The sequence below is a fragment of the Lutra lutra genome, chromosome 11, assembly GCF_902655055.1.
Source record: "Lutra lutra chromosome 11, mLutLut1.2, whole genome shotgun sequence".
Lineage (NCBI taxonomy): Eukaryota > Metazoa > Chordata > Mammalia > Carnivora > Mustelidae > Lutra > Lutra lutra.
The window spans coordinates 107,299,103-107,324,634 of NC_062288.1; the positions used below are offsets into that span (position 1 = coordinate 107,299,103).

The 25,532-nt window shown below is 51.4% G+C and overlaps 1 protein-coding gene across 5 annotated transcripts in view; it reads left to right on the plus strand.

Annotated features, from left to right (window-relative positions):
* Nucleotides 1-25,532, plus strand: part of UBE3C (ubiquitin protein ligase E3C) — a 112,340-nt gene that overhangs the window by 84,577 nt on the left and 2,231 nt on the right. For 3 of the 5 annotated variants that reach the window (XM_047696109.1, XM_047696106.1, XM_047696107.1), the window contains 4 exons: nucleotides 3,545-3,757; nucleotides 10,412-10,600; nucleotides 10,700-10,766; nucleotides 18,243-18,373. In XM_047696109.1, coding sequence (XP_047552065.1) covers nucleotides 3,545-3,757; nucleotides 10,412-10,600; nucleotides 10,700-10,766; nucleotides 18,243-18,373 — 600 coding nt within the window. Of the gene's footprint in view, nucleotides 1-3,544; nucleotides 3,758-10,411; nucleotides 10,601-10,699; nucleotides 10,767-18,242; nucleotides 18,374-18,790; nucleotides 19,236-25,532 lie in introns of those variants that run through there. The other 2 variants (XM_047696108.1, XM_047696110.1) reach the window with 2 other exon arrangements.

The following is a 25,532-nucleotide window of genomic DNA, read 5'->3' on the forward strand; positions in this document are numbered from 1 at the left end:
TGGGACAGAACCTTCTTCTTGGCTTTGAGGCCATCACTCATTTGGAAATAATGGGATTCCTGAGGGCTGCAGGTTATAGCGTTAGCCGTTCTTAACCGAACAAACTGCAGTTTCTCAGAACAGCCCCTTCTTGGCGTTACCAGTGGACAGGTTAAGTGCTGGCCGCTGTCGTGTTGCTCATTCTCACTCACAAGTCCTGTTCTGCCGCATTTTCAGAACTAATTGGGTGCTCATTAGTCTTCAGATCAGAAATAGAAGCCCAGGGACGTAACAGTTCGGTTTCCCTGGCAGACAGAGAACATCTGAGTCCGATGGGCCTGGGGGCACCATGAAGTACGTAGTTAACAGAGAGTGAACCCGGCGTCCTCGGTGCGTTCACCTCAGGGAGAAGGGCTCATCCGCACTGGGCGCCAGTGGCGTTCCAAGGCGAGAACCCAGTGCAGGACCATGTTTAAGGGCTCTTTTCTGGTTCCTTCCAGTCCTGAGAGTGGAAGAGACTTGAAAGTGTAGGTCTCACTCAAGGTGAACCTGAGCATTCCTGGGGGCGTAGGAGGGACTGGGAAGCCGCTGCGTGAGGGTCCTTTTCTTGGCGTGTTAAGGCTCGGGGGTGTACAGACTGGTGCCCCCACCACCTGTTGCCCATGCGGAAAGGGTGCACAGGGACGTGACCCAGCTGAGTCCCCGTTGCCAGGGCAGGGCTCCCAGGCCCAACTCAAAGGGTGGCGCGGGGGCTGGTGGCTCGGAGGGCTGGAGCCCCTGCCCCCGGGAGCTGCCAGTCTCCTGTAAGTTCGCTTGCACAGCTGCGTCACCAGAGCCTCGTGGCTCACCTCTTGCGTGTGCGGACAGGGTCGAGTGAACCGCTGAATGACCGCCCCAGGGATGACAGTTTGGTTTTGTGGCAGCGTTCTGGGGGCGGCGTTCCCGGCGCAGCCTGGTGACCCTTGGGTCTTCCAGCGGCGACTTAGAGAAGATCTCTGCATACGCCTGCGGCACAGCTCCCTGAGTACTTCCTGCAGCAGGGCTCCCCACCGTCCCCCAGATGAGAATGTGTGCCTCAGGCTCTGTCTCCTGCACCCCAGCTACTGCGTGGGGGTGGTGAGTCCCCTCTCCCTGTCATTCTCACGTCTCTGCAGACCATACTTATACAAGCAGAAAGGGCCATGGGCTTGGAAATCCAGGTTTCCCCTCGGCTTCTGTAGAAGAGGGACTGTTGCTTTCTGCTTAGGAGACCTTCCAGATAGGCCGGATGGAGAGGACACAGCTGGTGTGTGCTGAGCGTGTCACCTGGCCTGGAGCTGGCCTCAGCACGTAGTAGCTTGGGTACATTAGAACGTATTCTCCTATGTAGAAGAAAATGATAAGAATGTTTCTGAAAACTTTACAACCCACTTCTGATCCCTCGTTGCATTTTACAGCTTTAGACCATAGGCGTATTTAGCATGCAAGATGAACCTGCCGTCGTGTTGGAAAACCTGCATCCCTTGTCCCCCAGCCTGTGGACAGAGAATCTGGAGATGAATATAGTAATAGTCACTGAATTTATCTAGCACCACCGGTCATCTGGGAAATGCAGATTAAAACCATAGTGAGATACCCCCTCGTACAAACCAGGATAACTGAACGTTTTTTTTTTCTTTTTTTAAATTAAAGATTTTATTTATTTAACACAGAGATCACAAGTAGGCAGAGGCAGGCAGAGAGAGAGAGGAGGAGGCAGGCTCCCTGGTGAGCAGAGAGCCCGATTCGGGACTCAATCCCAGGACCCTGAGATCATGACCTGAGCCGAAGGCAGAGGCTTAACCCACTGAGCCACCCAGGCGCCCCATAACTGAACTTTAAAAAGGCTGACAACACTGATCATCAACAAGGGTCTGGACCAGCTGGAAGCTTCCTGCATTGCTGGTCATGGTGGGACATGGTTGTGCTTGGAAAACAGCGTGTCCTTTCCCAATGCAGCTGAACACACCCATGCCTGGCACTCCCCCTGGGTCAGCAGGTCTTCAGTCTGTCCTTAAGGAAGCAGAGCGCAGACCCACAGAAAGCCTCGCACTGATGGTCCAGCAGCTTTCTTTACCCTAGCCCCAGATGGGACGCAACCCCCACATCCATCAGCAGGCCCAGGGCTGGAGATGCTGCATGGCCTCATGGGAAAGAACAAACAGCCTTACACAGTGAGAGGCAGACAAGGGCTGTCTGATGCCCTTGGAGGGGGTTTTGGGGGTGGGGTGGCCACAGAAGGGGGGTGACGTGAGGGACAGGAGGGAGCTCTCATGGGAAGTTGGGGGAGGGGAGGTGCTCTGTATTTTCACCCAAGTGGCCACTGCACGGGCACAACCAGGTAATTCGTCTGGCTGTACTCTTAGAGGTTGTACATTTTATTTTACTCTATGGAAATCATGCTTTAACATACACAAGTAAAAAGACAGTTATGCATGTGGCCCTTCAGCAGAACAGTGGGCAGTAACTCCGAGTGGAGAAGTCCTCCGTCGGGGCGTCTGGGTTTGACGCCAGCTCCGCCACACGCTCACCCACCGTGGCCGCACAAGTGCCTGTGAGCCCCGGGGCCTGGTCCCTTCGTCTTTGGGCGGGGCGGGGCAGACTGCCCCAGTTGTGTGGTCAGGTGCTGAGAACGATTTTCCTCCTGGGGGCTGGAAAAGTCAGAAGACTAGTATTTCATGACATTGAGAATCACATGCGGTCCATCCCTCGCACAGCTGCCCTCACTCGTGCACACGCTATGTTCCTTCTTTGCTACAAAGTCTGAGTGGGGAAGTGGCCACCGAGCCGGTCCAGCCTGTGGTCATTGGTTGAATTGTGACCCCCAAAAAGATGGGGTTCCATCCTAATCCACCGTACCTGTGAACCTGATGTTATTTGCCAGTGAACCTTTCCTGTGAGTCACACTAGGTTAAGAATGGCTCCCCAAAGCCAGTGACTGGTCTCTGTGAGAGAAGTGGGGGGAGATGCAGACACGCACCCAGGGAAGACGGCCTCTCGAAGAGGCCGAGTTTGGAGTGACTCAGCCAAAAGCCGGGGACCACAGGGTACAGTTAGCAACATCAGAGAAGACAAGGAGGCCTGCCAAGGGGATGTGCCTGCTGCCACCTGGAGTTAGACTTCCGGCCCACGGAACTCCAAGGCGCTGAGCTGTCATTCCAGGCCGCCCGCAAGGGGCTTCGCCGAGCAGCCCTCAGAGCCCCCGATGCCTGCGAAGCGTCTGCAGGAACACATGCCCCTCTGTGGCCGCACGGGCGATGTGGCTCTGGAGTGTCCGTGGGCGCGCACGCTCTGCGAGGCACCCCGAAGTGCACTCCACGTCCGCGTTAGCACGTACGATGCCCTGCACACACGTACCGGGCGGCCAGCCTGGCCTCGTGCGGAGGATGCCCGCTGGTGTCCGCACCCGCCATCGTGGGCATGGCAAGGAGCATGTCTGCCGTCCGTCCGGGTTCTGCGGAATCTCGGGGTGGGTGGCTTCAGCGGTGGGCAGGCTGAAAGAGGAGCCCCTCCGACACTAACCACTGCTCCGTGTTCTCGTTTGCAGGCGCTCTATGAAAACATGCTGGTGGAACTGCCCTTCGCCGGCTTCTTCCTGTCCAAACTGCTCGGCACCAGCGCGGATGTGGACATCCATCATCTGGCCTCGCTCGACCCTGAAGTGTACAAGAATCTGCTTTTCCTCAAGAGCTATGAAGGCGACGTAGAGGAGCTGGGGCTGAACTTCACCGTGGTGAACAACGACCTGGGGGAGGCGCAGGTGAGGGGCCTGTTCTGACGCTGCTGCCGTTCCCGCAGGGCGGCAGGTGTCCTCCCGTGTGGAAGTGCTCCGGTGCCGTCCAGTGCCTGGAGGGCTCGACGTGGGGCGTGGGGGGCTGGAGACGCATGGGCCACGGCCCCAGTCCTCTGGGATTCTCTTCCCGGGCCTGCTGCTCGTCTGGCTCTTGGCCCCGGGGACTGAGGGTAGCCCCTTCTCGACAGGAGCCCCAAGGGTCCCTGTGCACCTCTGTTCCTTGCCCATTCTCGGTGGACCTCGGGTGCTCTGACCCCGACCGCTGGCCTGCGTGATCAGTCTGGTTGGTCTTGCTGTCTTTATCCTCTTTTTTTTTTTTTTTTTTTTAAAGATTTTGTCTACCTGTTTGACAGCGAGAGAAGGAACACAAGCAGGGGGAGTGGGAGAGGGAGAAGCAGGCTTCCCACTGAGCAAGGAGCCCAATGTGGGGCTCGATCCCAGGAACCTGGAATCACGACCTGAGCCGAAGGCAGACGCCCAATGACTGAGCCACCCATGTGCCCCCTTTTTTAAAAACATTTTATTTATTCATTTGAGAGGAAGAGACAGCATGAGCACAGGGAGCAGCAGAGGGAGAGGGAGAAGCACACTCCCAGCTGAGCAGGGAGCCCAACATGGGGCTCGATCCCAGAACCCTGAGATCGCGACCCAAGCCGAAGGCAGACACTTAACCATTGGAGCCACCCAGGTGCCCCATGTCTTTATTCTTCTTAAAAACAAACAGGGCGCCTGGGTGGCTCAGTGGGTTAAGACGCTGCCTTCGGCTCAGGTCATGATCTCAGGGTCCTGGGATCGAGCCTCACATCGGGCTCTCTGCTCAGCGGGGAGCCTACTTCCTCCTCTCTCTCTCTCTGCCTCTCTGCCTACTTGTGATCTCTGTCTGTCAAATAAATAAATAAAATCTTAAAAAAACAAACAAACAAAAAACGCCTACATGTTAGAGATCGAAACTGATTTTTTTAGATGACAGCACTGTTGGGGCATGATTTGCATATCACAAAATCACACTTTTGAGGATGGTGCAGGTCAGCGCGTTCCGGGTGCGCCGCCCTCCTCAGCTCTCCAGTCAGGATGGTTTCCTCTCCCCAGAGAAGCCGGTGCACATTAGCAGGCCCATCCCACCCCGCATGGGTGAGCACGACCTGCCTGCTGTGCGCACGCTTGGCTACCCCACCTGCGGCGCGGGACGGGAACCCTGTGGCCGTGGCCCTTCGTGGCTGCTGCTTTCCCTTGCCGTAGGAGCCCCTGCTCGTCCCTCTGTCCAGCTGAGCGGCACTCCGTCGTGTGGGGACGCCAGTCTCCCAGTTGACGGACATTTGAGTTATTTCCACTTTTCAGCTGTTAGGAAGAGTATGCTAGGAATGTTCTCAGCATGGAAGGATTGCTGACACCAGGGTTTCCTTGCATTGCGATGAGATCGGAGCCATGGGGGGAGGTAGAGATGGGCTAGACTGGCCACCAGGTGGGACTTGCTGAAATGGGCGGTTGGCGTGGGGGGCATTCGGCGTACTTTTGTGTACATTAGCATACGTTCAGATGGTTCCCTAATTTGCAAAACCTTTTTTGACGTGTACGACAAACCGGATTGTTGGAGGACCTTTGAAGTCGTACTTGTTAATGTCTCGTTTTACCAGATTTTAAAGTGGCCAACGTGCTTCTCTAATTTTTGGTTTTTAGACAAATAGCTCTGTTTTGTAGGGAGAAGCAGTGTTCCTGCCATTCTTATGTAGATGAGTAATCTTCTCTGAACCTAATAGTTCTAACTACGAACGCTCATTACCATTAATCTTTGTAAATTTCTGTTGCTGGTTTTTAATTCAGGCTTTCAAAGGTCATCAGCTTTGCGACCTTAAAAGTAACTTCATATTAAAACTGTAGTCAAGGGGCGCCTGGGTGGCTCAGTGGGTTAAAGCGTCTGCCTTCGGCTCAGGTCATGATTCCAGGGTCCTGGGATCGAGCCCCCTATCGGGCTCTCTGCTTGGCGGGGAGCCTGCTTCCTCCTCTCTCTCTGCCTGCCTCTCTGCCTACTTGTGATCTCTGTCAAATGAATAAATAACAAAATCTTAAAAAAAAAAAAAAACTGTAGTCAAGGGGCGCCTGGGGGGCTCAGTGGGTTAAAGCCTCTGCCTTCGGCTCGGGTCGTGATCTCAGGGTCCTGGAGAGATCCCTGCTCAGCAGGGAGCCTGCTTCCCCCCTTCTCTCTCTCTCTGCCTGACTCTCTGCCTACTTGTGATCTCTGTCTGTCAGATAAATAAAATCTTCTTAAAAAAAAAAGGAAAAAGAAGCAGCAGCTAAGCTTAGGGGCATACAAGAGAAGGTGGACGGACGCCAGCGAGTCGCGTTCTCCTGCCGTTGTGGAGAACAGTTAGAGGCCTTGGGCTTTAGAAAGGGCAAGGACATACGCAGAAGGAGACCCAGCGTTTGAGTCCAAATCCTGGTTTGCAGGATTTCAGTTCCTCAGGGTACAGCGGGCTAAACACGTGCGTTTCAGAGCCGGCAGGAAATGAGTAACAAGGAAACACCTGAGGGCCGCCCGCCCGGATTGGTCAGAGGAATGTGTGACTCTTGATCTGCAGGTTGTGGGCTCGAGCCCCATGTTGGATGTAGAGATTACTTTAAAAAAATAAAATCCTTTAAAAAGAAAAGAAAAATAAAAACCCCTGAGCCTCCCCTCCCAGGAAGCTGAGATTCGATCCTGGGACTGCTGAACCGTCGCTTGGCCCCACAACAGGGATGTCTTCGGGAGCAGAGATGAGAAGCATACTCAGATTTATGCGTCCTCGTTCTAAACTCTGGGTGTTCTGCCTGCCTTCGTGGTACTTGAGTTTTAGTCTGTTTCTTGGCCTTTAAACGGCTACTTATTTCCTGGGGCACCGGGGAGGCTCAGTCGGTGAAGCGTCCGACTGGTTTCGGCTCAGGTCATGATCTTGGGGTCGTGAGATCGAGCCCCACATCAGGGGCTCTATGCCCGGCAGGGGTCTGCTTGGGACTCTCTCTCTCTTCTCCCTCTGCCCTCCACCCCCCACACTGTGCATGAGCTCACACTGTCTCTCAAATAAGTAAAATCTTCAAAAACAACAACAAAAAGCCACCTTTTAAGAAATAGGTGTGGATTAAATCCTAAGTGGAAATAAGGGAAATGACACCACCTTGGCCTCCTGCTTCCCTGTCTCACTCGGACACCTCTGGGCATTCTGGAGAACTGACCTTGGCGCCGGGAGAGGAGATGAGAACGGGGAGGACAGAGCCCCATCCTGGTTATGGCTCACTTACTTGGCATTTGTTCCCACCCCTTCCATCTGAAACCGCCGAAGTTTCGCTCTACGCAATCAGACTTGTGTGTCGCGGCGTGAGGACACCGTGAACACGGCGGGAGCGAGGCCGCGGGTCCCTGTCTCGGGCCGCCTGCTGGCGTGGTTCACCAATGAACCGGGCGGTTCTATAGTGACCTGCCCACAGCCTCTGCTGGCGGGAGTGTTTCCCACTTTCCTTCTGAGATAGACGGTGACAGTGAGACGTCGCCCACATAAGTGTCTGTTAGAGCAGCTTGGGTAACACTGGAACCGGTTAGAAGCAGAAGTGCGAAGTGATGATTCAGTGCCCGCTGAATAAAGAGATTGTGGGTGGCCGCGCAGAGGGATAATTGCACTGAAGGGTCTAGCAAGGAAACAGTCCCTGGAAAGCAGCTGATCTTTGGGGGACACCTTCCGGATTCCTGCAGCGGCAGATACAGAAACAGTCCTCTGTACGGGTTTAAGTACATGAAATACCGTGACTTAGAGAGTTCTAACATGCAAATACTCCATTATGTTGGTAGGTCACGTTAATTTTCCTTTCGGAAATACGAGGGTTTCTCCCCAACTTGTTTTCTTCGGTGAAATCAGTATGGCTGTTAGCCTGCCTAAAAACGAATGTGAAATTTTAGACCACGAGTTTGTACACGTATCTCTGCTAAGGAAGGGCTCAGGGTTTAAGGTGGTCCCTGAGTGTCACTGCGCCCAGAGCATGAACTTGAGGCGCAAGACCTCGTTCAGGCCCTGGTTCTGCTGCCGCGCCGCATGACCCTGGGCTGGTCACAGCAGCGCTTCCGCCCTTCCAGAGGGCGAGGACGGGGCCCCGAGGATGAAGTGGGCGCACTTGGGTGGGGAGCCCGTGCGCCCCCCAGTGCTGTCCAGCCGCACTCAGGAGGGGCGGGAAGCACAGCGCAGGAGAGCTGCCCTGGTTCATACTGAGAGGTGTAAATATGCCTTCACCCTGGAAGCCCAGGACCGATCCAACACGGTGTGAGACTTGGGTCGCTGTTCCAGCGTCGCCGAGACGGGAGCGGAGATGACCACATGCTGTCCCCTTGCCGTCTCTGGAAACAGCCTTGCCATCTGATAAGGCAGAGGGTCTGGGGCTTTGGGGGTCCTTTACCTGACGGTTTCCCAGGTCCTTTGTCTTTGAATCACTCACTGCCTGCTCATTTGGTTCCCGTTGTTGGTGCACGTGGAGTAAGGGCTGGTAGTTGTGCAGGAAAGCAGCACCGTGGGCTCGTGGGGCCCAGGTAATACACGGACGGCAAGCACAAGATGCATCACAGTCTCCCCGAAGTGGGGAAGTGAGAGGAGGTGTGGATTCAGAGCCTTTCTTGGGCCTCTGGTTCCAGCCCGGAGCACAGGCACTAGCGAGCAGGCTAGTGTCGAACTAGCCCACGTGTCGAAGCCTTGTCATGTCCGTAGCGCAGGGTGGCCGGGCGGCCATGGCGTAGATGATTTCAGGAAAGCTCCTCCGCGACGGGACAATGGCCTCCGTGGGAAGTGGTGCAGAAACTGGCCAAGATGCCGTTGCCCGGGGCAGGCCGTTGCCCGGAGCCAGAGGTGCTGTCCTCGTTCATGCTGAACCGCGAGAAGGACGTGCCCGCGGCTTCCGTGACCCGCAGTCTGGGCAGTGCTCTGTGTTCACCCCGAGCTTTGCCACCCACCGGCCATCGGGAACATCTTCTTCACTTGCTGTCTCTGTTCTTAGCATAGGCGGCCTCATCCAGGTGCATCCGAGAAGTCAGCAAACGTGAAAATGGTGCATTCTTGTGCGTTAGGCTGACGCATCTGCGATGGCTTGTGGTGTGTTGTCCGTCACCTTTGGTTCACGTGAGCTTACAGACCACAGACCTAGGGTAGACCAAGCAGAAATACCACCGTTTTATTAATGACGAAAGCCATTCCCGGGACAGGTGGGGGTTGCAGCTGTCCCCGTCACAGTGGGCGGGGACAGCCAGCGTCTGGCCCTAGCTCCTGCCGCGGGCTTCCTGCTGACACCCCGGTGCTGCCAGCCCTGCTACCCAGCTCTGTGCCCCCAACACACTGTGTGAGCATGGTCCGGTGATGATGGAAGGCTGTCCCTGGGAGTGGGCCATCTGAATGACGGCCCGTCATCTCTAATGGACTGCTGTCCTCTGAGTCCTGTCTGCAGTACATGAGGGGCCCCTGGCCCCTCAGTCAGTGGAGCCTGCGACACTTCACCTTGGGTTGTCGGTTCAAGTCCCACGTTGGTGTAGAGATAAGTTAAACATAAAATCTTTAAAAATAATAAAAATAATGAGGGGCCCCAGGGTGGCTCAGTCGTTAAGTGTCTGCCTTTGGCTCAGGTCATGATCCTGGGGTTCTGGGATCGAGCCCCGTATCAGGCTCCTTGCTTGGTGGGAAGTCTGCTTCTCCCTCCGCCTGCCTGTATCTGTCTCTCTCTCTGTAAATAAATAAGAATCTTTTTTAAAAAAAGAATGAAAGAATGAAGTACTTCATAGTGATAACAATATGACAGAGGCACAAAGGCAAGAATGTTATGTTTGTACAAATATGAGTTATGATTCCACTACAACCTTCATTCCTTAGGCTGTATTTTCTCCAGAATGAATCCCTTTTGACATGAGTTCATTTTTCGGTTCATATCTTTGCCCTTTGTGATTCACAATATATTTTAACTTTTTTTTTTTTAAGATTTTACTTATTTATTTGACAGACACAGCGAGAGAGGGAACACAAGCAGGGGGGGTGGGAGGGGGGAAGCAGGCTCCCTGCAGAGCAGAGAGCCTGACAGGGCTCGATCCCAGGACCTGGGACCATGACCTGAGCTGAAGGCAGATGCTTGACGATGGGGTCAGTCAGGTACCCTATTTTAACTTTCAATTATTTATTTTAGAGAAGGAGAACGTGCGCCTGTGGGGGGGGCAGGGGGAGAGGGAGAGTCTCAGGCAGACCCCCCGCTGAGCACAGAGCCTGACGTGGGCTCGATCTCACGACCCTGAGATCATGACCTGAGCCGAAATCAGGAGTCGGACACCCAACTGACTGAGCCACCCAGGCGCCCCAGATTGCTAATTTTTACGACGGAGTTGCCGTCACCACCCTGTTGCATTGGTGGCTGACGCTCCTAAAGGCAGAATAAGACGTCCGGCTGTGGAGGGTCCCATCCGCGGGGTGTCCTTGCGCCGACCCAGGCTGGCCGGTCACCAGCCGCACGGCCTTTTCCTCAGCTGCTTGTGTCCAAAGCCGCGCTAGCGGGTTTCTCTGATGTGAGTGTTTTGGCTTTTGTTTTGCTCTAGTCCTACCTAGAATTTCCAGACCCTTGTTTTACTCTTTCCAGGTGGTCGAACTGAAATTTGGTGGCAAAGACATCCCTGTGACGAGTGCCAACAGGATTGCGTACATCCACCTCGTGGCTGACTACAGGCTGAACAGGCAGATCCGCCAGCACTGCCTGGCCTTCAGACAGGGCCTGGCCAACGTGGTGAACCTGGAGTGGCTGCGGATGTTCGACCAGCAGGAGATCCAGGTGGGCCGGCCGCACCCCCCGGGACCCCCGCTGCCATGAGACTCGGAGGAGCCGCCTGGCAGGCTGCCTCCCGTTTTACGAATCGAACTTGTTTTTCAGGTATTGATTTCTGGTGCACAAGTCCCCATAAGTCTGGACGACCTCAAATCGTTTACAAACTATTCAGGTAAGTTGCCACTGCTGCTTGCTTATTCCTGAAAACGTTACAGATGGTCTTTCCAAATGGACTTTCCGTTTGCTTTCTGTTCGGTGATTCAGTCACACGGTCTGGAGCCCAGCACGAGGGCCCCGGAAATCCCCAGCTGGCCCGTTCTTCCTCCGCCTGCCCCCCAGCAAGTAGCTGCTCTTTGGTTTTGTATATCTTTACACACAACTACAGAAGCTCTTCTTACTGTCCTCATTTTTACACATGATTCTGCCTCTTGTGGTTTTCTCTTCCCACCGTGTTTTCTTAAGTCTCCACGAATGCATTGGATCGCTTCTAGTCTTCCGCTTTTAAAATAGTGCTTGCCAACGCCCCACCCAAAAGCCAGAACAAAACATAAAACACTAACAATTAAAAAGAATAAACAAAAAAAATTGGACCTCCTTTTTATTAAGTTAAACTTAAAAGTTTCTGCCCTTCAAGAAAATGAAACACCAGAAAGAAGGTGCACAAATGGCCAGTTAACACATAGAAAGATGCTTAATGACATTAGTCATCAGAGAGAGACATTGTTCAGATCTGGACCTGGCGTATCTTTTGGGCATTTGTAAGTTTTTTAAATTAACCGCATATACACTTAGGAACATGAAGAGAGAAAAAAAAAATCCTTAAAACAATCACCGTAATTTTAGTGGAATTTCAGTCTATCCTAGTTTGTGGTGATACATAATTTATAGTATACATTGTCTGTGTAGCATCAAAAATAAAAATAAGCTCTTTCCAGCAGACAGCCTCTCCTCTGCTGTCCTGTCCGCCCTTGAGGTGTGTTCAATAAACTTCTGTCTCCTTAAAAATAAATAAATAAAAATATAACATATGTGTACATATATACACACACACACATATATATATCTCTAAGCTGTTACTCTTCTTACAACTAATTTTTGAGATTAAATAGGTATATATGATTTATTTAACCTTCCACTATAATAGTTTTATGTTTATTTCTATGTATACTCTTATTTTTTTTCTTTTTTTTTTAATGAGAGAAGCCCAGAAGTTAAATTGCTTATTAAGAAAGTGAAGACTTCAGGGGGTGAGATTAGGATGGGTAGGACTCGCAGAGAGAGTGTGGCAAGTAGGATTAGCACTGAGGAGATGGCGTACATTCTGGAGCTTGGTTGAGGGTAACTCCACCCCTTCATTCTTTTTTCTCATCTGTAGGAAACTCTAGATCTTAAATACATATGAAGATCTGTAGTTGTGAGCCGTTCTTTTTTTTTAATTTAACTTTAATGTAAGTTCCAAGATTCATTGTTTATGCCCACAGCCAGTGCTCCATGCAATACGTGCCCTCCTTGGCACCCACCACCAGGCCTTCCCAACCCCCCACCCCCGTGAGCCATTGATTCTTAATTTTATTGTGCACAGACATTTTAAAGTTTTTTTATTTTTTTATTATTTTCTCCCAAAGATTTTATTTATTTATTTATTTATTTATTTATCTGCACAAGAGCGTGAGAGCACAAGTGTGGAAGGAGCAGACAGAGGGGCCAAGCAGACTCTATGCTGAGCACAAAGCCCAAAGTGGGGCTTGACGCAGGGCCCGATCCTAGGACTCCATGATCATGACCAGGCCGAGACCAGGAGTTGGGCACTGAACTGACTGAGCCACCAGGCACCCATGAAGCATTTTATCTTTTTTTTTTTTAAGATTTTATTTATTTATTTGACAGACAGAGATCACAAGCAGGCAGAGAGGCAGGCAGAGAGAGAAGAGGAAGCAGGCTCCCTGCTGAGCAGAGCACCCGATGCGGGGCTCGATCCCAGGACCCTGAGATCATGACCTGAGCTGAAGGCAGAGGCTTTAACCCACTGAGCCACCCAGGTGCCCCGAGGACTCATTTTTTTTTAAAGATTTTATTCATCCACTTGACAGACAGAGATCACAAGTAGGCAGAGAGGCAGAGAGAGAGAGAGGAGGAAGCAGGCTCCCCGCTGAGCAGAGAGCCCGATGCGGGGCTCGATCCCAGGACCCTGGGATCATGATCTGAGCGGAAGGCAGAGGCTTTAACCCGATGAGCCACCCAGGCGCCCCACCTCTGAAGCATTTTATGTAGCAGGACTCCTGGCTAGCTCCATTGGAAGAACATGTGACTCCTGATCTCGGGGATGGGTTCAAGCCCCACCTTGGGAATAGAGATTACTTTTTAAAAAACGAAATATAACATTAAAAATGTTTTATATATCTTAGAAAATGTAGACATATTCTTAAGTAAACGTGACGATACAATGAGTGCGTATGAAACCATGTCTCCACGGCTGGGGTCTGGTAGGACCAAGCAGGAGTGGTGCGTGGTCGCAGGCGTGAGGCCCTTCGCTGCTACGCAGTGTCTGCTCCCTTTCCTTATTATCTGGTACATGCTGCGTAATTCGTTTTTTAAGACCAGGAGAACTACGGAGTCATTCCAGTGTTGGGGCACCAGGCTGTCTCCCTCATTGGAGCTTGCAACTCTTGATCTCTCAGGGTCATGAGTTGAGCCCCACATTGGGCGTGGAGCCTACTTTAAAAAACTAAAAATTAGGGGGCGCCTGGGTGGCTCAGTGGGTTAAGACTCTGCCTTCGGCTCAGGTCATGATCTCAGAGTCCTGAGATTGAGCCCCACATCGGGCTCTCTGCTCAGCGGGGAGCCTGCTTCCCCCTCTCTCTCCCTGCTTGTGATCTGTCAAATAAATAAATAAAATAGTTTAAAAAAATTAAAAATCAGGAAAAAATTTAAAGTCACTTCATTTTCATAAAATAGTCATTTATAATTGACAAAATTACAAGTGACTTTTCTTCATTGTTCTCTGTTTTCTAAATATTATGAAATGGGGGCGCTTGGGTGGCTCAGTGGGTTAAGCTGCTGCCTTCGGCTCGGGTCATGATCTCAGGGTCCTGGGATCGAGCCTCACATCGGGCTCTCTGCTCAGCGGGGGGCCTGCTTCCCTCTCTCTCTCTCTCTCTCTGCTTGCCTCTCTGTCTACTCGTGATCTGTCTGTCAAATAAATAAATAAAATCTTTAAATAAATAAATAAATAAATAAATAAATAAATATTATGAAATGAGTATTTCTCCCAGAACAGTATTTAAGCCTTAAAAACATACCCTGTGTAGGAGTTCCAGCTACAGCTGAATGAGGAGAGGATTTCTCTCCTCAAAGGTCACTATTAGCCTGATACAAAAATAACACAAGAAACTAATAAATTAATATCCCTCAGGAACAAAGATCAAAAGTCCTCAGAATATTAGCAGCCTGAATCCAGCAGCTAAGTAGCACCCACCCAATGAATGCACAGTTAATCTCACATCTGAAAACGTCTTCACGTAACGTGCAGTACTGACAGTGCAGAGAACAGGACCCGCACAGTCATCTCAGTCGAGGCAGAAGAGAAAGGAAAAAGCGAGCGCAGCTCTGGCGCATCGAAGCGTCTCCTATCCATTTGGGATGAAAACCCTAAGGAAACTAGAACAGGAGGGAACTTTCTCGCCCTGAGAGTGGACACGCACAGCACTTCAGAGCTGCCGGCACCCTGGGGAAGGTTAAATGCTGCCTGCCTACGCCAGAGGCATGTGACCATGGTTTCTAGCTAGCGCAGTAAGGCAGGAGGCAGGAAAGGAAAGAGAAGAACGTCCAGGTTGGAAAAGAAAAGTGAAGGAAGTGAAACCGTGGGCGCCCGGGAGGCTCAGTTGGCCAGGTATCTCCGACTCCTGGTTCCGGCTCAGGTCATGACCTCAGGGTCGTAAGTGCAAGCCCCACGGTGGGCTCCACGCCGGGTGTAGAGCCCACTTAAGATCCTGTCTCCCCCTCCTCTCCCTATCCCCCTCCGCCCCCAAAAAGGAAGTAAAACCGGTTTTCTTCATAGATAGCTTGACAGAAAAACGAAATGAGAACTAAAAAAACCATTTCAGCACAAATCAGTACCACAAACCAACGTTGGTCTCACACACAATCCGAGAACAGAATTAAGCAGTTTCATTCAGGGTAACGGCAAAAAGAATACAGTGCAGACACAGCAAAGCGAGCGTACGCGCGGGACCCGTTCGCTGCGGCACACGCCACCACGGAGAGGAAGAGGGGACAGCCCGGCGTCACGGGTTGGACACTCCGTATCGCCCGATGTTCATCGACAGATTCCATGCAGCCCTACCAAAATCCCAGCAGGCCTGTCAGTGGAAACACACAGGCTGATTTTTAAGTTCATTTTGAAACGGAAAGGACCCAAAATAGCCGAGACAGTTTTGCAGAAGAGCAAGTTACAGGAGTTACACTGGATTTGAAACTTCCTTTGGCCACAGTGGTCAGGACATTGTGGAATTGGCACCAGGACTGGCACACTGATCGATGCGATGTAATCAGGGGTTCAGAAGCAAATCCGCATGTTTATGGTCCGTTGACCATTCACTTGATGGTTCGGCAGTCCTGGGACAACATTCACATGGAAAACCGAGAGCTTCCGTTACCTCACACCACGTGCAGAAATGAGCTCAACGGGATGGGAGCCCCGTAGGTAACAGCCAAAACTATAAAGCCTCTAAAAGAACATAAAGGAGAAAATCTGCATGGCCTTTGGATTGGACAGAGTTTTTGGTTGTACACCAAAAGCATGAGCCAGAAAAAAGAAACCGAAAGAAAGTTGGACTTCCTCAAGATTTAAGTTTTTGTGCTTCAAAAGATACTGTTAAGAAAATAAAAAGGCGCCTGGGTGGCTCAGTGGGTTAAGCCGCTGCCTTTGGCTCAGGTCATGATCTCAGGGTCCTGGGATCGAGTCCCACGTCGGCCTCTCTGCTCAGCAAGAAGCCTGCTTCCCTCTCTCTCTCTCTCTGCCTCTCTGTCTACTTGTGATCTCTCTCTCTGTCAAATAAATAAATAAAAAATCTTAAAAAAAAAATGAAAAGGCAAGTCACAGATTGGAAGAAACCATGTTCAGGAGATATATATAATATATATAAAGAACGTTTACAACTTAGTAGGACAAGCAGTTGAATTTAAAACATGGCCAAAAAAAAGTTTCACCTAAGAACATACGTATAAATGGCCAGTAAGCAAATTAGCACAGCAACAGCTGTTCGACACAAAGTCAGATTGTGATGAGAGAACACTATGTACCCACTGGAAAGACTGTAATCAGAAAGGTAGACGAGTACCAGGTGTTAGTGAGTACATGGAGAAAGTGGAACCCTCTTGACTGCACGTAAAATGGTGGCGGCTCTTTGCAAAAGTTGACCATGAGTTAGAAAGTGGCTGTACTCCTACCTCACACCATATACAAAAGTGAACTCCAAATGGGTCAGCAACCTTAATGTAGGACCTAAAAGCATAAAGCTCTTAGGAGAAAAGGGGTAAGTCTTTATGATCTTGGATTTGACTTTGGATTCCTAGATATGATGCAAAAGCATAAGCAAAAAAAGAAAAAAGAAATGGGACTTCATCAAAATTAAAAACTTTGTACATCAAAAGACATTATCAAGAAAGTAAAAAGGCCAACCTGTAAAAGGGGAGAATATTTGGAAATCATATATATGTGTTCAGAATATATAAAGAACTCTTACAACTCAACAAGAAGACAAGCCAAGTCATAAACGGGAGAAGGACGTGAATAGACGTTTCTCCAAAGAAGATACCCAAATGTGACCAGTCGTTAGGGAGATGCAGATGAGACAGCAGTGAAACAGGTCACCCATCCATGAAGACGACTCACACAGGCACCATGTAGAGAGTAACAAGGGTGGTCAAGGATGTGGAGAAATTGAAACCCTTGCTGGCTGCTGGCCTGTAAAGTAGCCACTATGGAAAATGGTCCGGTGGCTCCCCAGGAAGCTAAACAGACTTACCATTGGGCCCAGCAATTCTGCTCTCGCGTGTGCACCCAAGGGCGTTGGAAGCAGGGACTGAATACTTACTTGTGCGTGGGTGTTCACACAGCATTATTCAGAGGGGCCTTCCAAAGGGCGTCCTGCAGATGAATGGAGGAGCAGGTGTGGTCTGTGTGCAGCAGTAGGTGTCACTGAGTCTTCGACAGGAACGAAGTTCTGATACGTCTCGAAACGTCATGCCAAGTGAAGCCAGGCACAAAACAGGACGTATGTGGTATGACTCAACTTATATGAAATACCTCCCACTCTTCGACTCTCACTCTCTCTCAAATAAAATCTTTTAAAAAAGAAAGTTTAAATGGTGAAATGTATGACTTGAAGAAAGAACCCCATGCAGACTTCTCAGTCCTGTTTTCCCGCAAGGCCCCCATTTTCCCAGCTTTCCCGCAAGGTCACTCTGGCGGGGTCTGGAGCTGGTGCCGGGGAAGGCGTCCCATCGTGGCCCTGTTCTCCCACGTGCATCAGCCTCCCTGAGAGTGCACGTGCGGAGCCCGCAGGCCTCGGTGGTCTGCGGGGAACGTGGGATTCGTTTGAGAAAGTGGGGGTGTTCCAAGGGGGGTCGCGGCCATGGTTGCCAACGTCTGAGTCTGCGGACACTGACATAAATATACAAATATGCATGCATTTATCTGTACATAAATGTGTGCACAAATCTCCCCTTTCTGTCATTAGTTTTTACTGCTGTAAGTTTGAACTCGAATGTTTATGTAAAGGCAGAGAATACCTAAGGTCACTCTGTCCCCACTCTCCAGTCATCATTTTACAGAAAGGGAATCAGTCCAGCCTTTCCTTTGCCAAGAAGCTGTCTTGGGCTGTTTGCACCACCCGTCCGCACTGGAAGCTCAGATCTCTAGTGATCTCCGCTATTCCAGTAAATAGGCTTTAAAATATTATCATATTCATTTTGGTGCCAATTAATGCACTTAAGATACTTTATCGATGTTATTTCTGTAGCGTATTAACAATGGGGGAACAATATATAGCAATTATTTCAGTTTTAGGAAGCACTTAACCAGATGAAGAGTAGTGAGTGGCCGTGACGCCGAGAGCAGGTGTCGTACGCGCGGGGCTAGCTGCTGGCCTGGTGGGGGGCTGTGAAGTGTGGCGAGACGCTTAGATCACGCGGGCAGAGTAACCGGGTGTGTTAGAAACAAGTTTTTGGATCCGTGGCTCTCGTGTAAGTCCCTGGTTGTTCAGGGTCTGCCCCTCAGAGTATGGTTGTTAACGCTCGGACACCTCTGCAGCGTCGCTGTGCCCGGGCTCACCATTGCCCCGGCCTTAGGTTTGGGTCCTCAGAGCTGCGCTGTCCCTCCCCTGCTCATGCGTCATCTCCCCAGAGCAGGAGGAGCAGAGCGGCCAGGCCACCCACTGGCCCGGTCACATGGGGGCAGGGCGCGTTCGAGCCCCGTGTGGGGCGCGGAGCCTGCTCAGAAGCAAGCTGTCTGGGGAACAGGGTGCCGCCTCCAGCCCCGGCAGGTGGGGTGATGCCGCGCCGCCCGCAGGTAGCTGCTCTGCGTTTCCGGGGCAGCCCCATGCCAGCATCCGTGTTCGCGCTGACGCGTCTGTTCTCATCCTCACAGGAGGCTACTCGGCCGACCACCCGGTCATCAGAGTTTTCTGGAGGGTCGTGGAAGGCTTCACGGACGAGGAGAAGCGTAAGCTGCTCAAGTTTGTCACGAGCTGCTCCCGCCCGCCTCTCCTGGGCTTCAAGGTAGGCGGCCCCCGCGCCGCTTGGAGCAGGAAGGGCCACGCGGGTAACCTGACGTGTGCACCGCCTCGTGGTGTGCGGTGCGCGGTGCGTGGCGCCAGGTCTTTCTGTCCCTGGTGGCGCTAAGTGTCCGCCGGATCCTGACGTGCAGGTCACCACGCATATTCCTGGCGCGGGTCCCGGGTTAGCTGAGGGCGGCTGTGGGCACGATGGCCTGAGACCGGGCTGGGGACCCGTAAAGGACGTAAAGAGCGGGACGTAAAAGACCATCTCCTCCGTGTTCCTCCTCGCTGAGGAGAGCACAAGCTAAAAACAGGGAGGTAGGGTGTTTGAGGAGAGGAAAGAGGGAGCAGAGGAGCTGGGGGCCTCTGCACCCCCACCGCGCAGAGAAGATCCACAGGTACCTCTTGACGCTTCCAGAACTTAACTGCGAACAGCTCTTGACGGGGCAGCCGGTGAGCCCGTGCCTCGCACGCGGCATCCCCAGAGGAAGGCGGCCGGACAACAGGGAGCGGCCCTCGTAGCGGGAAGGCACCTTTGTGGTACAGATGTGCGCTTATCGAAACATCTGCATGCACGCGGACTCGTGGAGTTCAGACCGTCCTTGTTCAAGGCATCAGGGGTGTATTTTTCCCTGGTTGTTCCCTGTTACTGATTTTGTGTTACTTATCAGTTCCGATAATTGATGATTACCTCATTAGTTCAACTTAATATCTTTAGCAATTAAACTTAGGGGACAGTTAGTGGTTCCCTTATTCATTGTCAATTAAAACAAAGCAATGTTAATAGTTTAAAATATACAGCGGTGTGTGTATATATGATAGGGAAGAGTGTCAGTTCAGATAAGCATGGAGTTCTGTAGTGCTGGTTTAACAGAGAGGCATGTACTTTCCGGGAACCTTCAATCAATGAGTTATATGGTAGGAGTTATTCTTTAAATTTTTCCTTTGAGGGGCGCCTGGGTGGCTCAGTGGGTTAAGTCTCTGCCTTCGGCTCAGGTCATGATCTCAGGGTCCTGGGATTGAGCCCTGCATCACACTCTCTGCTTGACGGGGAGCCTGCTTCCCTCTCTCTCTCTGCCTGCCTCTCTGCCTACTTGTGATCTGTCAAATAAATAAATAAAATCTTAAAAAAAATTTTTTTTGACCTCAGTAGAAGCACCCAGCTGGCTCAGTCAGTAGAACATGTAGAACATTGATCTCAGGGTTGTGAGTTCGAGCCCCACATTGGGTATAAAGATTACTTAAAAAAAATTTTAGGGGCCCCTGGGTGGCTCAGTGGGTTAAAGATTCTGCCTTTGGCTCAGGTCATGGTCTCAGGGTCCTGGGATCGAGCCCCGCATCGGGCTTTCTGCTCCACAGGGAATCTGCTTCCTCCTCTCTCTCTGCCTGCCTCTCTGCCTACTTGTGCTCTCTGTCAAATGAATGAATAAAACCTTTAAAAAAAAATTTTTTTAGAAGTCTTAAAAAAAAAGAAGTTGACTGTCAGTAGCTCCGTGTGGCACCCAGTGGGACCGCCCGAGCCGAAGCCCTGGAGGGGAGAAGCGGGAGGGGCGTGCGTGCAGGCAGGACTTGTGCGACTGCTGTAGTTTGGAAGCTGTGAGTCATTTTCAGCGAAACCAGAACTAAAAATCACTCTCTGTCTTGCAAAGTACCAAGGTAGGAAGTAAACGTGCCCAGCAAGGCAGACGGAAGCCACTTCATCAGTCAGACACAGAAAACACTAAGAATCCTGCAGTAGACACGGGATGTTAATGAGAGAGCTGAACCATTACAAGGGACGTAGAATAAACTCATCCGTTAAGGGGAGAACTTCCAGACTGGGTTAAAAAACCCTGCTGCATACCAGCAGCACCCTCAGCAGGGACTGAGAAAGTGAGCGACGTTTCAGGCTCACTGTGGAACCAGCCCTGGCTGGGCCAGCTGCACGGTGTCGAGCACTGGCCCACGTGACCGCACAGGAAAACGGGCCTCTGCGACTCTGAGGAAAACCAGGCAGCAGCCTGGAATAAACACAGCTTTGCCGTTTGGTTCCTCATGGGCGTGTCATGAAGTCTGGGGTGGTTGCCCTGTTGGGGCCTGGAGAGCGGGAAGAACGAGGGCGGTGCGCCAACCGATGGGACCAAGGAAAGGGCCTTCTGCGGGCCAAGTTTTATCATCTGGTCACATAAACAGTCATATGATACAGGCTAAGATTGTAGTAACGATCAGATCGTTTTATCAGCAACCTTTTATTATGAGAGACCAGGCTTCTAGAATCTTCAAAATGACACCAAACCTAGACGTAAGGAAAGTAAGGACCTAGTTCCGTGAAAGGAGATTTGGAAGACCCACCCCCATCAAAACCAAGAGGAGGACCCAGAGATTTCTGCCGGCTCCTGACTAATTTCGTCGAGGGCTAGTAAGAATTAGGGGTGTTGCTGGAAGGGGAAGTTTCCAGAGATTTGGGAACTGGAGGAGAATGTGTTAAAAGGCCTGAGAGAGTGTTGCAAGTTTAAAGGAAAGGAAAAGTGAGGGGCTTTACATTAGGTTTTAAAATCCCACATAGAGAGGCAGCTGGAGGGCTCAGTCATTAAGTGTCTGCCTTCGACTCAGGTCATGGTCGCAGGGTCCTGGGATCGAGTCCCGCATCGGGCTCCCTGCTCTGCAAGAAACCCGCTCCTCCCTCTCCCTCTGCCTGCCTTCCCCTGCTTTGCTCTCTCTCTCTCTCTCTCTCTCTGACAAAGAAATAAAACTTTAAAAAAAAAGAAAAGTCCCACATGGACCCATAGTGAGAACGCTCTGGTCCCCTCTTAGTGACCCCACACAGTCATGACTGAGCTGTCATCGGACCATGAAAAATTCTTTGCGGAGCTATGAGACCGTTTTCCTAGTTTAGATTTTTTCCCAAGGATCTAAAATATATTGTAAAATTTAGTTTAGAGTTTTCAGATATCTTTGCATTTGTCCTAAGTTAGACTCCAGAGTGGAAGAAATCACCTTAGTATTTGTGCTTTCCAGTCGGCTAGGCAGGCCCAGCAAGAGTGTCCTTCAGTCCAAGTGCCGTAAGGAGCAAAGGCAAACCTGCATAATTTAAAGTTACAAAACTCAGTGCTGCATTATTGGAGAAGAATAGCGTCTGCTAAAGCTGATTAAAGTTTAATATGTTCAGTGAATGTGATTGTTACAGACAGAAAAATCATTAAAGCGTTGTAGAAAATTGTTAAGTCGTCATTGGGCCACGTAACAAATTGATGATTTTTCTCACTCTGAATTAATGCAGATTCCCGTTGTGCTCTGTTTAATTATGCACGACGCGGTGCCCTTGACTCAGATTTCACTGAAGAACTTCATTTTTTTTACTTTTAAGACTCCAAGGAGGAAATTCAATTAGCATTATGAAAGAAACGCTGAAATGGGGCATTTAATTCAAAACGTGTCTCAGGCTCCCACCATGTAGCCGGTCACTCACCTTCCCTGTGCCCGCTGGCTCTGCCTTCAAAGGTCCTTTTGTATTTCAAAACTGTGATGTTTTCATCTTAGATTATTCAAGCATTTGAGAAAATTAACTGCGCTCCATGTAGTCAGAATGTGAAATAATAAATGTAATTAAAGTGCTTTCTGTTTCTCTTTTGGTTCCTGTTCTGACACTTTTATGAGACACTTAAAATGGCATATGAACTATAATTTTTAAAAGACAGTGGTTTTAACACATATTATATGCCACGTATACTGTTTAAATGAAGCTTTCCGTTTAGCAGTGAGAAACGTACCCGGGCTGATGCGCAGCGTGTAAGTCTGCGGTCAGTGTTGCGTGGGCCGCTCCGTCCCGGCCGTGTCCGCGTTGTGAGGTCCGTGCTAAATTCAGCCTGCGAGCGAGGCAGACCCGCCGGGAAGCCGTCCAGGCCGGCTGGGCGACGGGTACAGGTGCCTCCCAGGGCCCCACCTGAGCAGGGGCATCGCTCCCGTTTTGTCCTCTCATTTCCATGATGGTGGCTCATAGGGAATTATCTTCTATGCTCTTCGATCATAATTCTCGACTATAATTTAAGCAAAATGTGGCTCAGTTCGATAGGCTTTTTTTCCACTCAGCATTACATCAGGATCATTTTTCTTCATATTTAAACATCTTTGAAATTTTTTTTTAGGATTTTATTTATTTGACAGAGAGAGAGAGATCACAAGTAGGCAGAGAGGCAGGCAGAGAGAGGGGGGAGGAAGCAGGTACTTGAAATATTTTTAATAAATTTTGTAATGTCCCATCCTGCAAATTTACCACAATTGACTTCCTGTTTCTTATTAGTTGATTACAACTCTTCCTTACAGGCTAGGAACCTCCTTGTGTGTGAGTCATGATCCGTGTCTTGGATTGTCTGCTTAGGACGCCGTCCTGGGAGGGAGGTCAGGGCTGTCCGTCCGGGCTGGCCTCGCGGGGAGTCAGGAAGGAGGGGGATTGCGCGAGAAGGTGCCCGCCACCGTCCGAGTGAGCTTTCGCTCTGGTGTTGGAAGCACATGTGTCTTGTCACAGCTCTGAGGAGGAAGCCTGTGACAGTGTACAGGGCACTGACCCCGAGGAGAAACCATCTATTCCAGGTACCAGCCAGGCGCCTATGGGGGGCCGTTTTGCTTTCCTGGGCCCCGTTTCCTGGTGCAGTGAGGGGTGCAGGCTCTGGCAGCGTGTCTGAAATCTCTTAGCACCGGACCTAAAAGAACGCTTGCCCGAGCGTTGGCAGAGTCAGGGTTTCGGGACGAAGGCCGTCGCCCCATCATTGGGCTCCTGTTGCAGGCGAACACGCAGACCGCGCCGAGGCCGGGTGCGGCTTGTGTGCAGAGGGGAGGGTGCGGTTACTGTGGCCGCCGCAGAGCTCCGCGCACGGCCTGCCTGGTCGAGTTACCCGCGGGCACTCGCGCCTGCACGAGGGTGAGGGGACGTAGCCCGTCTCCTCACCCCTTTTAATTTGTAAAATTAAGAAATAACGGGACCATCCGTGGGCCAGAGGGGCCGCGCCACATCCGGTAGGACGCCGCACAGCCACAGAAAAGCAGGAGGGAAGAGCGTGGAGACAGAGGAGCGCGTGGACAGTAACCGAGGTCCACGACAGTGTCTGGAGTGTGCTGATGTCCTCCGACTTAGAGTGGGGCAGGAGGAGCCGTTTCTCTCGGTGCTCAGATCTCGTGGGCCTGTGCGGAAGACCCCAGCGCGGCGCTCGGGGGCCGGCGGCCAGGCTGCGGAGAGTTTGTCCGCCAGCGCCCCCGGGACAAGCGAGCCACCTGTCTGCGCCCCCTTCTCTTGTCCCTGGTCCCTGAGTTCATGGAGGGGCTGGGTCGCTCCTCTGTCCGTCCTGTGAACTTGGTCGCTAGAGGGTCCACAGCCTCCAGACCTGAATTTCTCTCCTGGCAGTAGTGTCACGTGGGTGACATTGTCTGCGTTCCAGCGTCGCGCCGGCCGGGGGCTGGGCCGGGGCGGGAGTGGGGTGGGCCCGCGGGCTGCGGACGCCCCTCGCCGCTGCCCCCAGATCCCTTCCGTCCTGCGCCGGTAAAGCAGCCGTTTGCCGCCTGCAACGTCTCCTCAGGTCCCAGCTGGCATCGCCTGTGAGGAAAAGTTTATTTTTTCTCACCAGTTCGTGGGTCACGCCGAGGGCTCCGTGCAGAGATGATCGAATAAGCCGTGATCCTTGTTCACTTGCCGGTTCCCAGGACCCGGGGTGAGCCAGCGCCTGGGGCAGCCGTCCGCTCGGCTTCTGTGCCGCCACCGCGGACCCGTGGCTTCAGCGCGCCGGGTGCCTCGGCCACTGCAGGCGTCCCCTTCCCTCGGAGCGAGCACCTGCGGGCGGGGACTGCGATTGGGGCCCGCGGTCGGGGACTGCGGGGCGGCTTTGTGGGCTGGCACGTGGCCACGCTCGTCAGGTGGGTCTCCTGGCTCCGTGGGGAGCCCCGGGTCCTTCCCGTGAGATTTGGGTCCGCAGAAGCCGAAACCGGGGCGTCTGGCTGTTCGTCGTCGCGCGCGGTCGTCGTTTCCGGGCTTGGACGCCACGGACAGTGCTTGCAAACGGGTGGGTTTTTCCCCCAAGAGAAAATGACATCACAAGTTCAGACTGACATTTCCAATTCAAGTTTAGACTTCCAAGGTTTTTATTTTTTATTTTCCATTTGGATTTTGTTTTACTAGTGGTAGTTGTGGTTTTCATTTGCTCCTTTGCTTCATCTCCTAGTGAGTTCTCGGGTCCCACACTCTGGGGCGTTCTGCGTAGATGGGCACCAGTTCTACGGAACACCGCGTGGCTTCAGAACAACACCGCGGGGGCGGGCAGGGGGTGCTTGGTGGACTCCCTGCTCACGCTCGAGCCCTCTCTCTCAAATAAATCAATAAAATCTTTTTTTATGACTTTATTTTTTTTTAAAGATTTTATTGATTTATTTGACAGAAAGAGATCACAAGTAGGGAGAAAGTGCGGGGGAAGCAGGCTCCCCGCCGAGCAGAGAGCCCGATGTGGGGCTCGATCCCAGGACCCTGAGATCATGACCTGAGCCAAAGGCAGAGGCTTAACCCACTGAGCCACCCAGGCACCCCAATAAAATCTTTTTTTAAAGATGTTTTTATTTATTTGATAGAGGGAGCACAGAGGGAGAGGGAGAAGCAGACTCTCCACTGAGCAGGGAGCCCTACGTGGGGCTCGAGCCAGGACTCTGGGATCATGACCTGAGCTGAAGGCAAACGCTGAATGACTGAGCCCCGCAGGTGCCCCTACTTTCTGGTTTTCTGATCGTAGCCGTCCCAGCAGACGTGAGGTTGTAAACAATATGGACTTTTCAGCCTCTGATTTCTCTTCTCAGTTCTACATAACGGAGTTTTTTATTTTTTTATTTTTTTAGTAGATGTTATTTATTTATTTGACAGAGACACAGTGAGAGAGGAACACAAGCAGGGGAGTGGGAGAGGGAGAAGCAGTCTTCCCACTGAGCAGGGAGCCCGATGCAGGGCTTGATCTCATGACCCTGGGATCATGACCTGCACTGAAGGCAGACACTTAACTGACGGAGCCCCCCAGGTGCCCATAAATAAAATCTGTTAAAAAAAAAAAAAAAGAAAAAAAAAAAAACCACTCAGAACAGTGCCTCGCTGTGTGATTAAGCCACCAATGTGTTAGTTTCCTTTGTTTCATTTTGCTTTCAATATTTTAAGA